This window comes from Punica granatum, chromosome 1 (genome assembly GCF_007655135.1).
Source record: "Punica granatum isolate Tunisia-2019 chromosome 1, ASM765513v2, whole genome shotgun sequence".
NCBI lineage: Eukaryota > Viridiplantae > Streptophyta > Magnoliopsida > Myrtales > Lythraceae > Punica > Punica granatum.
The window spans coordinates 23969355-23980742 of NC_045127.1; the positions used below are offsets into that span (position 1 = coordinate 23969355).

At 40.5% G+C, this 11388-nt stretch overlaps 1 protein-coding gene across 1 annotated transcript; it reads right to left on the reverse strand.

The window, feature by feature from the left end:
* Positions 1–6785: 6785 nt before the first annotated feature.
* On the reverse strand, positions 6786–10889 carry LOC116193034 (the record flags this gene model as incomplete). Its single annotated transcript, XM_031521764.1, has 4 exons — positions 9554–10889; positions 9135–9442; positions 7486–9056; positions 6786–7125 (listed from the first exon to the last, which is right to left on the reverse strand). Coding segments are annotated over exons 1-4 (3546 nt in total), but the record flags the coding sequence as incomplete, so codon positions are not given.
* Positions 10890–11388: the final 499 nt, after the last annotated feature.

Here is an 11388-nt window from a genome sequence, read left to right on the forward strand (position 1 = left end):
TAGGCAAATAGACAAATGGAATTGAGCCCGAACCCTCTAAGTTTCCCCAGTGGAATCGCCAAGCTATGCGGACCCGAATTTCGTCTCGTCATGGCCCGCATGCGTGCGCTATCGCACTGCTTGGGAGTGTCCACCTTCCCATGGGGATGCATGACGGACATGCGTGAGAGGGAGTCGCCACTTGCTATTTTAAGATCTGAAGATCAAGGGCCGGCAAGTTACCCGGATCTAGGGGTACGAGGTACACTTAATTGCTAAGGCATTGGTCTTGCGAAACCAAAAATTCCAAATCCAGGGGTTCTGTTACGTGCGGACCTATATCCTGCACGCCCTTTCGACACTCTGTTTGTCTAGGGTTTGCCGTTTTATTTCATTTATCGCGTGAATTAGGTTGCACATTGCTCACCCGTTTTGACACCGTAACTTCGATGAAACACTCAGACCGTCTGCTCACCGACCGAGGTCCTTACAATGACTGAATGAAAATACAGAAGATGTCCTTACAATGTGCTCTCAAATAAATACAAAATGCAGACGCGATAAAGTACATGAACCCGATCAGTTTGCATTAGGCCAAATATTCCACTCGTGTTCACCGCGTGATTTTGAATGACCAAAACCGAAATTAAGGTAACGCGGGCTCAGAGAGCTGGGGGTCGAGTCCAGCCGAACCAATGGATAACAGAAGAGTCGTTTGACTCTCGTGATAGCCATGGGATCGGTCGAGCACCCGGGTCATGTCCGGCCACGCCTTACCTACTCGATCTGAGTCGTCTTCCGCATAGACACTACTAGGAGTGAAGCAGTAAGTCGAGGCAAGACCCGATTCCGCACTCAGATTACGCCCACTCGGTGTGAATGGGCATTGGACTCGTGATCTACGGTGAGGGGCGTTGGACCCCATGTGCATCGTATCCTATGGGCTAGGGCTCGAACCGCCATAAAACATACAAAAACAAATAACAACATACAAAAACGGACAAAAGCATATAAAAACAGATGACTACAGACAAATTGTGTATTGAGCGCCCAGTTTATGTGATTAGCCAATTATATACCGGGATTGCTTGGCAAATAATATCCTAGCCTAAACAGAGCATGGGCAGGTGTGGTGCTAGGTCAACTAAGTATGTGTGGGTTTGTTTTAGATTATTCTGTATGATAACAATGCGACTTTAACAGATTATGTGAAGAACACGTTTTCACCTGAAGACCCATGACCTATTCCCTTTTGCCTATTTGCTTGTGTTTGATTATGCCGAGTGCACAATTAGTCAAATTCTGCATTTTTTTTACAGAAGAAACTGTTCTAAAATTATCAACGCGATTACCAGTAATTTATCAATTTATGCACTTTGCTTAAAGCCGGGTGATTTATTTAGCCAAGTTACACGACCATTTCCCCGTATGTGAAATTCTTTTAATGATTACTATCCTATACCTTGGTTACTGTGGGTTTATGAAGCGATTTGTGACGCGAAGCCAAGACAAGTCCCCAAAGGTCAAGAATTCCCAGTCAATGATGGCCGATACACTCATGGACTCTCGTGGGCCCGAGATAGTCGCTGATACCCAAATCCATGCCATTAATTAAAACTAATACCTTTAACTTACAATTTATCAATCAATCAATGTTAAGCGGAAAATACGGCTACATACAATCATATATCAATTACAATCCTAACACATATTTTACAAAACCGATGCCTCCATGACCACGAGAAACACATGCAAACACCTAATCATTCACAAACATAATATTAACGGAATCAATAAAACGGCTCCGACTCATGGAAGCGGAAAAACATAAATGCACATTGCCACGTCACATATGCATAATAAGCGAGACAAGAACGTATTAAAAGAACATGCATATCATCGGTTAGGGACTCAAATAAGACAAGTTAGAAATCCTTTTATTTATTTATTTTTCTCTCTTTTATTTTTAGAAAATTGCCTAAGGACCAAATTGAAATGATTTCAAAGAACTAGGGCTGATTTGAAAATTCAGAAATCCCAGGGACCGATTTGGAACAGCTCAAAAAGTCAGGGACTCCTTTAAAAATATCAAATTTGACTAGGGACCAATCTGGATTCATCAATAAAGTTAGTGGCTGAGCAGAAAATGTTGAAAATGGTCTAGGATTTGATTAAAACAGATCTGAAAGTTTAGGGCTGTTTTGGAAAAGTGAAAAGAGTCGCAGGGACTGAACTGAAACACATTGAAAAGTTTCCTGGACTGATCTGAATCGTCTGAAAAGTTGTGGCCGATCTGAAAAAGGCCTAGGATTTGGTTGAAACAAATTTGAAATTTTAGGACCGATCGGAAAAAATGAAAATAGTGACAGGGATTGAACTGAAACAATTAGAAAAGTTTATAAAACCGGGTTTAGATTAATCCCGTTCCGCAACACGATTCATGAACATTCATTTCATATTATCATCATCCAAGCAAACATTAATATACGAAAATGAGGCCCTATACATGCTACTAAGTCGGGATTTATACCTAGCTTAGGGAGAAAATCTGGAAGTCAGGTCGAATTGGGCGAGTTGGTTATCCGATCGGGTTGGGACAAACCCGACTGGAAGAAAATCATCCGGTAGGAGAGCTGGGCTGGATTGGGCTGCTGGGCGCGGGGCAATGGCGCAGTGCAACGGTTCCAGGCGACCAAGGGGTCTCTGGGGGTGGCCGCAAGTGGCTCGGAGCGTCTCCAACCTAAATTGACCTGATAGTGCAACAAAAGATCCGTGAGAATGAAATGAAACCCGAATGAGAGAGGAGAGTTAGAGAGGGGTTGTGGCGACTGGTGGGGTGGCGCCTAGCTCCTAAGAAGCTTCCGGTGGTTTGCTGAAGGAAGCTGCAGGCGCGTTGTGGGTGTTTGGCCCCTAACCTGACCTGCCTGAGCCGAGGGAGATGAGGTCCTGAGTTCTTGGAACCTGAGGGGGAGCTGAGGGAAATGTAAGGAGTGAGAGAGGGAGTTCGAGGGTTCTAAGGGAGTTAAGGATGTCAACTGAAGGTTTTTTTTTTTTGTGAGCCGAGAGAGTCTAAGCGAGTTGAAAGGGTTGAGAGAGAGTGATCAGAAAGACCGAAAGCTGAGGGAGCTTGCCAGAGGAAGCGTGAGGGAGAAGAGGAGTCGATGGAGCTGAGGGAGTTGAGGAGCTGTCGGCTGTGGAGTTCCCCAGCTAAGAGGAAACTCTTCTCTCTCTTTTTGTGTTTCCCATGAAGAACCAGAGAAGGCAGAGGGTGGGTGGCTGTGCATGGCAGCATGGGGGTGACGTGAGGAGAAAGAGTTGTCGTGGGCAGAGGATGAAGCAGAGGAGGGATGGCAGGCTCGATGCGGAGGATGGCAGAGAGGAAAGGAAGAAGAAAGAAAAGAAAAGAAAAAATGGCAGGTTCGGTGGGGTGCAGAGAAGGAAAGGAGAAGAAAGGAAAAAAAGAAAGAAGAAGAAAGAGAAGAAAAAGAAACGGACGGGAAAGGAAAAGAAACAACGGTCATAAGTCCTGACCGACTCTGACCAATTTTTTTTTTCAGATTCAAAATTTTGAATTTGACGCGCGTAGAGACTAAAATCCTCGTCTTTTCAATTGGATGACAGAAAAACGATTCCTGACCACCATTACGTTCAGAAAAATTCATTGGTCAATGTTGGGCAAAAAAATATTTTTCAGCCTCGAGTTTTGTCCCGAATTTTGAAAATTTACGTTGATACACGTGAAATTCAAAGACGACCCGTAGAGTATTTTTCTGAAAAATGATAAATTGGCGTTAAATTGTGAAAATGCCCTATTTCCAGAAGTCGTGAATGCTCGAGTAATTAGCTGAAAATACTTCCCTCGTACGGATGAGAAAATGATGATTTTGTCCCTCTGGAGCCGGCGGACCAAAATGGGGTGCTGACAGAAACATATCTATTTAAATTATATAGACAATAAAAAATATTGCATTTTACATATAGAAACTAAAAACTGTTGAACATAATTAAGTATAAATTAACTTCATATAATAAAGCGTATTCCATCTAATAGCACACATATAGAGACCTATATTTATATATATAATCAAACATATAACATCTATACACAAACATATATATGTATATATAGTTATATATATTCGTGTCCATTAAAAGTGGCATATTAAGAGAAATGAGTAGGTTGGATTGGGTACGGGAAGGAGAGAATTTTTTTTAGGTAAAAGAGGTAGTCGATAAAATCAATTTTATTACATGTGACTCGTGAATTATACAAATATTTATATGATTTTTAGTACAAATGTATATATTTCGAGATGCCTCCTACAATTATCGAGCAAAATTTCATTTTTGCGTAAGAATATTAATAATTAATTAATATGTATGAATGATATGGACTAATTGAACATGATTCGTTGAATTTTGTCCAACTAAAACATACAGATGATGAAATTCGCCTTATGGAACTAAAATGACACTCAATATAGAGCTAATGATTTTTCTAACCGAGTTTAGATAGTGCATCCATGTCGCGTTTTTAAAATTTTATAATTGATAATTGATGATTGATAGATTAATAAGAAACATATATTTTACTTGAAATAGAAAAGAATAGAGTAAAATTTCATTGGTGGTATTTGTTATGCTCGTTGTTTCATCTTATCCTAAATTCAATAAATTTCAAGGAGCTCCTTTATAAGAAAACTTTTCAAATTTATAATTTTTGTTTGCTACATGTGGTTATTTATTTATTTTTATTATAAGGGAGGCTCGTGGTATAATATAAGAAAATAAAAATCCTAATAATAGACACCTATAGTCTCACAATGAAAATCAAATATGAATTCTCATAATTACCAAGTGAGAGCATATGTCATTTACACAATTACAAACTGGCAATGCATTGATATAAACTAGAAAAGCATATAGGGGTTAAATTTTGAACCAACAAAGTGAATCATAATTCAACACAAAGCCTAAGTGGCATAAATGATGGACTTGAAGGCCATCTTTTCTAGTGATCCAAATACATCGCTAATCCGATAAAGCCAAAAAGAAAGATAAAATATCCAAGACAAGGCTCCCTATTTCCCAAAGAGAGCGACTGGGGTGAGCGAAAGCATCAATGAGCATGAGAGCATCACTTTCGAACTAGATCCTTTTCCACCTGCAATGTTTGCACCTAGCAGCATAACTTTGAGCTTTAACAAAGATCAAAGAGGAGAGAGCTCCATTTGGAGACCGTTACGGCAAGTTTGGTATGCAAGAATCGGGCTGGAATGGAATCATCATTCCGAGCTCGATTCCATTTCTCTAGTTCAGCAACCTAAAAATGGCCTAAATGACGATTCCCATGGAATAAGCACTCCAGCCCTTTCTTTTGACTTCCATTCCAGCCCATCAACAGGGGAATGAGCATTCCTTGTGAGGATCTTTTGAGCCAAAATTATTAATTACCGATGTTGCCCCCCATCTTTTTCACTGTAATTACAAAATTACCTAAACCTAACATCCCTAGAAAAAGAGGAAACTATCACTGTCATCCATTTACTTTCATATTGCTATCAATTTAGTCCCACCAATTTCACACAAATGTTAGCGTTCCGCCTATCAATATGGTCTTCGACGTCAATTGATATAACGAAAGTCTGACGTGGATGCATCGTTGGACCACACGGCATTAAGCCAAACAGTTGTCAGCCTGAAACGCCACTGTTTAGTTGAATTTCAGCTTGCCTGGGCGCGAAAATTGGCTAATAGTAGTTCCCCTCCTTTGGATCCCGAGCATGCTTGGGTGCGAAAAATTGCCTGACGAATCACCATCTCTAACTACAAATTCGCAGCACAATTGCTCAAGAGGAGGAAGGAATCGGAATCTATGTCTGTTGTCTAGTGATGCGATTCTCGCCAAGAATGACGAGACCCGACAACTAAAGGAACCCAAGATCGTTCCACGATCAGATTTGATTGACGAACCCTCGACCCGTTGTTTACGACAAAAACAAGAACCTTGGTATAACTGACCTCAACCCGTTGTTTAATGCGAAACAAGAACCTCGGTATATAGGAAGACGCCACAAACGGTAATGGAAAGCCGCTTGATAAGTCGATGAAGACGCCACAAACGGTGGTGGAAAGCCGTTTGATAAGTCGATGATGAACGCCACGGAAACTTCCGATAAGTTCGATTAGTTCTTCAAGAACCAAAGAGAATACTCTCACAATTTTCTGAATGTTCCTTTTATTAAAAATTGACTAAGATGAATAATATATAGACATAAAGTAATCCTAATCTGGTCATATCTCCTCCTATAGATAAGGAAATTAAAACCATGAATATCGATAGAGATATGACATAATCTATAAAGATATAAAATCTAAATACCCCTAGAATATCTCTATGAGATTTAAACTTCAAACAAATCTGATGTTATCTTCTGTTGATCATCAACTATTCTAGAAACTTCCTCAAACACTTGCTGAATTTAACCTTGTCCGGAATCTTCTATAACTTGAATCAAATTGATGGATTTTTGTTGATCACGTGATTCATGTCCAATGGGCCTCCACGAATTTGCTTGAGCCCGAACCTCTTGAATTAGGCCGTTGAGTTCATCTTTAAACTTCTTTGCTCGTGCTCGCGTAATCGGTCCAATTGGAACTTGAACTGGATCCCTTGAAGTCGTGCTACGATTTGCATCATTCCCCTCCTCTTGAAAAGGATTTGTCCTCAAATCATCACCTACATCAAAAGGAAGCAAATCAGAAACATTAAAAGTAGCACTTACATTGTACTCACCAGGTAAGTCTAGTTTATAAGCATTGTCATTGATGCGCTCCAGGACTTGAAAAGGTCCATCTCCTCTTGGAAGCAGTTTGGAACGTCTTTGCGCCGGAAATCTCTCTTTCCTCATATGCAACCAAACCCAATCTCCGGGTTCAAAAATCAGCTTATGACGGCCCTTGTTGGCGTGTTTTGTATACTGCTCCGTTTTTCGCTCAATGTTGAGTCTTGTTTTCTCATGAATCTGCTTGACAAATTCAGCTTTCTTTTTGCCATCTAAATTAACATGCTCAGTCAAAGGTAAATGAGATAAATCCAATGGAGTTAAAGGATTAAATCCATAAACAACTTCAAATGGTGAAAATTTAGTAGCGGAATGAACAGATCTGTTATAAGCAAACTCAACATGTGGTAAACACTCTTCCCATGTTTTAATGTTTTTTTTTATGATTGCCCTCAACAAAGTAGACAAAGTTCTATTTACTACTTCCGTTTGACTATCAGTTTGTGGGTGACAAGTAGTAGAAAATAACAGCTTAGTACCTAACTTACACCACAAAGTCTTCCAAAAATAGCTCAAGAACTTAGCATCTCTATCCGAAACAATTGTTCTAGGCATGCCATGTAACCTCACAATCTCCCTAAAGAACAAATCAGCAACATGCGAGGCATCATCCGTTTTGTGACATGGAATAAAGTGTGCCATCTTAAAAAATCTATCCACAACCACAAAAATTGAATCTCTCCCACCTTTAGTCCTAGGTAATCCTAACACAAAGTCCATTGAAATATCAATCCAAGGCTCACTAGGAATTGGTAAAGGAGTATACAAACCGTTAGGTTGCACTCTGGATTTAGCTTGCCTACACGTAATGCATCTACCACAAATTCTCTCAACATCTCTTTTCATATGTGGCCAATAGAAGTGTTCTTGCAAAATAGCTAAAGTCTTTGCTACTCCAAAATGTCCCATTAATCCCCCACCATGTGATTCCTGCACTAATAACTCTCTCAAGGAACAATTTGGCACGCATAACTTATTCTCTCGAAACAGAAAGTCATCATGCCTAAAGAACTTACCACAAGGAATTTTCTCACAAGCTCGATATTCCTCACAAAATTCATGGTCATCAGCATATAAATTTTTAATGTGCTCAAAACCAAGCAATTTTGCATCAAGTGTAGAGAGTAATGCATACCTGCGAGAAAGTGCATCGGCGACCACATTCTCCTTACCTTGCTTATACCGAATGACGTATGGAAACGTCTCAATGAACTCCACCCATCGGGCATGTCTTTTGTTTAGTTTGTGTTGGCCCTTCAAGTGTTTCAAGGACTCATGATCGGTGTGTATCACGAACTCCTTAGGCCATAGGTAGTGCTGCCACGTCTCTAAAGCTCGAACCAATGCATACAACTCTTTATCATAAGTTGGATAGTTTAAGGCTGCCCCGCTTAGTTTTTCGCTGAAGTAAGCAATTGGTCGTCCTTCCTGCATGAGAACTGCACCTATACCAACACCTGAAGCATCACATTCAATCTCAAAAGTTTTAGAAAAGTTAGGTAAAGATAATAAAGGAGCGTTGGTCAACTTCTCCTTGATTAGCTGAAACGCCTTCTCTTGTTCTTCTCCCCATCTAAATCCAACGTTTTTCTTGATCACTTCAGTAAGTGGTGCTGCTATGCTACTAAAGTCCTTCACGAACCGCCGATATAAACTAGCAAGTCCATGAAAACTACGAACATTACTTACACTTGTGGGACTAGGCCACTCTTGGATTGCACGTACCTTTTCCTCATCAACCCGTATACCTTGTGCACTAACAACAAATCCCAAAAAAACAAGCTTATCGGTGCAAAAAGTACACTTCTTCATATTAGCAAATAACTTTTCCTTCCTAAGCACATCTAAGACAGATTTCAAATGTACCTTATGATCATCTAAGTTTTTGCTGTAAACGAGTATATCATCAAAGTAGACAACCACAAATCTACCTATAAATGCACGTAAAACATGATTCATAAGTCTCATAAAAGTGCTTGGAGCATTAGTCAAACCAAAAGGCATAACTAACCATTCGTACAAACCGTATTTTGTTTTAAAGGCAGTTTTCCATTCATCTCCTTCTTTCATTCTAATCTGATGATAACCACTCTTTAAATCAATTTTAGAAAATACACAAGAACCATGTAACTCATCTAACATATCATCTAAGCGAGGAATAGGATGACGATACTTTACCGTTATGTTGTTGATTGCTCGGCAATCAACGCACATTCTCCACGTCCCATCCTTCTTAGGTACAAGTATTACTGGAACAGCGCATGGGCTCAAGCTCTCCCTCACGTACCCTTTCTCTAACAACTCCTTTACCTGCCGTTGAAGCTCCTTTGTCTCCTCAGGATTGCTCCTATAGGCTAGTCGGTTTGGAATTGTCGCACCGGGAACAAAATCAATTTGATGTTCAATCCCTCGGATTGGAGGTAAGCCATGTGGTGTTTCCTCGAGAAAGACATCCTCATACTCCTGCAAAAGAGAAACAACAGAACTAGGAAGAGAGATATCAAGTTCGTTAGTATTGAAAAATGCCTCTTTGTACAAAAGTACAATCATCGGCTGATTTAAAAACATTGCTTGCCTAATTTCTCCCATGTTTGCATAAAAATTCTTTTGTTTTCTCTCTGATTTTCTCTCAATGGCCGAATTTTGATTTTCTTTTTCTCTCTCATTTTTCTCGGCCTCTCTCTGATTTTCACTCTTTTTCTTCTGTTCACTCTCTTTCTTTTGATCACTCTCTTTTTGCAATCTCACTTGATCCTCATATACTTGCTGCGGAGTCAATGGTACAAGAGTGATTGATCGTTGATTAAGTACAAAGGAGTATTTGTTCGTAAAGCCATCATGCTTCACTCGTCTATCAAATTGCCATGGACGCCCTAGCAACAAGTGTCCTGCTTGCATCGGTACTACATCACACAACACTTCATCTTCGTATTTACCGATTCGAAATGCAACTAACACCTGCTTGTTCACCCTTATCTCACCACTATCATTCAACCATTGCAGCTTGTACGGCCTAGGGTGCTTCACCATGGGCAGTCTTAATTTTTCCACCATTGTTGTGCTTGCGACATTAGTACAACTACCACCATCAATAATCACACTACATACCTTGTCTTTGATGTAGCACCTAGTGTGAAAGATGTTCTCCCGCTGCACTTCTTTAACTCCTTTTGTTTGCAAGCTTAATGCTCTCCTTGCCACCAATGTCAATGCATCTGGAGCTAAATATTCCTCCTCGGGAACGTCCTCCAATGGGGGCATGTCATCGGTGTCGGAATCTTCAGTGTCGGTCACAATGTCACCATTGTCTCGCATCACCATGACCCGCTTGTTTGGGCATTGACTTGCTATGTGTCCCCTACCTTGGCATTTAAAACACTTAATGTCACGATTCCTGGAGGTAGAAATGTCGGTTTTACCTTGAGGAACATGGCCGGTTGCTTCTTGCTTTTGCTCGGTTTTCAACATCGACGTGGATTGCTTCTCATCTTTCTTCCATTGATTCGGTTTCCAAGTGGATGTGCTTGGACTTTGGCTTGCACGTGTATTGCCTCTCCTCTTGAACTGGTTCTCAATCTTGATGGCCATGTGCACCATATCCTCCAACTCCACATAATGTTGTAATTCCACGGCATTTTGAATTTCTCGGTTCAATCCAGTCAAAAATCTTGCCATAGTAGCCTCCCGATCCTCCTCTACGTTAGCTCTAATCATGGCCACTTCCATCTCCTTAAAATATTCCTCTACACTCCGGTTACCTTGCCTAAGACTTTGTAACTTATTATACAGCTCCCGGTAGTAATAACTAGGAACAAATCGCTTCCTCATCACCCTTTTCATTTCCTCCCACGTATCTATAGGTGGCTCTCTATTTCTTCGCCTATTTATGATCAATTGATCCCACCAAACAATTGCATAATCCGAGAATTCAATTGCTGCTAATTTGACTTTCTTCAGCTCGGAATAACTATAACAATCAAATACAAACTCCACCTTTTTCTCCCACTCAAGGTATGCTTCGGGATCACTCTTTCCTTGGAACGATGGGATTTTCATCTTAATACTACCCAAGTTATTATCTTCCCGATTCCTATCTTCTCTAAACCGCCCTCCATGTCTCCTATTACTAACAACCGAATCTCGATCATCTTCATCAAAACCAGCCCCATAAATCTCTTCATCTTCAACCCTCACTTCCCTTGGTTGAACTCTTTCCCTCCTACGTGCATTAGGAGCGTTTCGTGGCTGCTCCACACGTTTATTCTCTATCAGATCTATCCGTTCATGAACCTGCTCAAACTCCAACCGCATCACACGCCTCATCTCACTCATCATGGCCTCTATAAGTATTTCGAATCAGCCAATTCCGTTGCACCTTCGGGAATACTCTTAGCACTGTTGTGACACATGATTGCTGCAAAATAAAGTTAGAAAGAATGGACCTCACAATTCTCTCCCTTACGTGTTTACACTCAAGAATGTGAATCACTCTACACTCGTGTTTTAACTCAACAAAATGTGTGGCTTTTAACCCTCTAATATTCTCACCGCTCTTGCCTTTTTC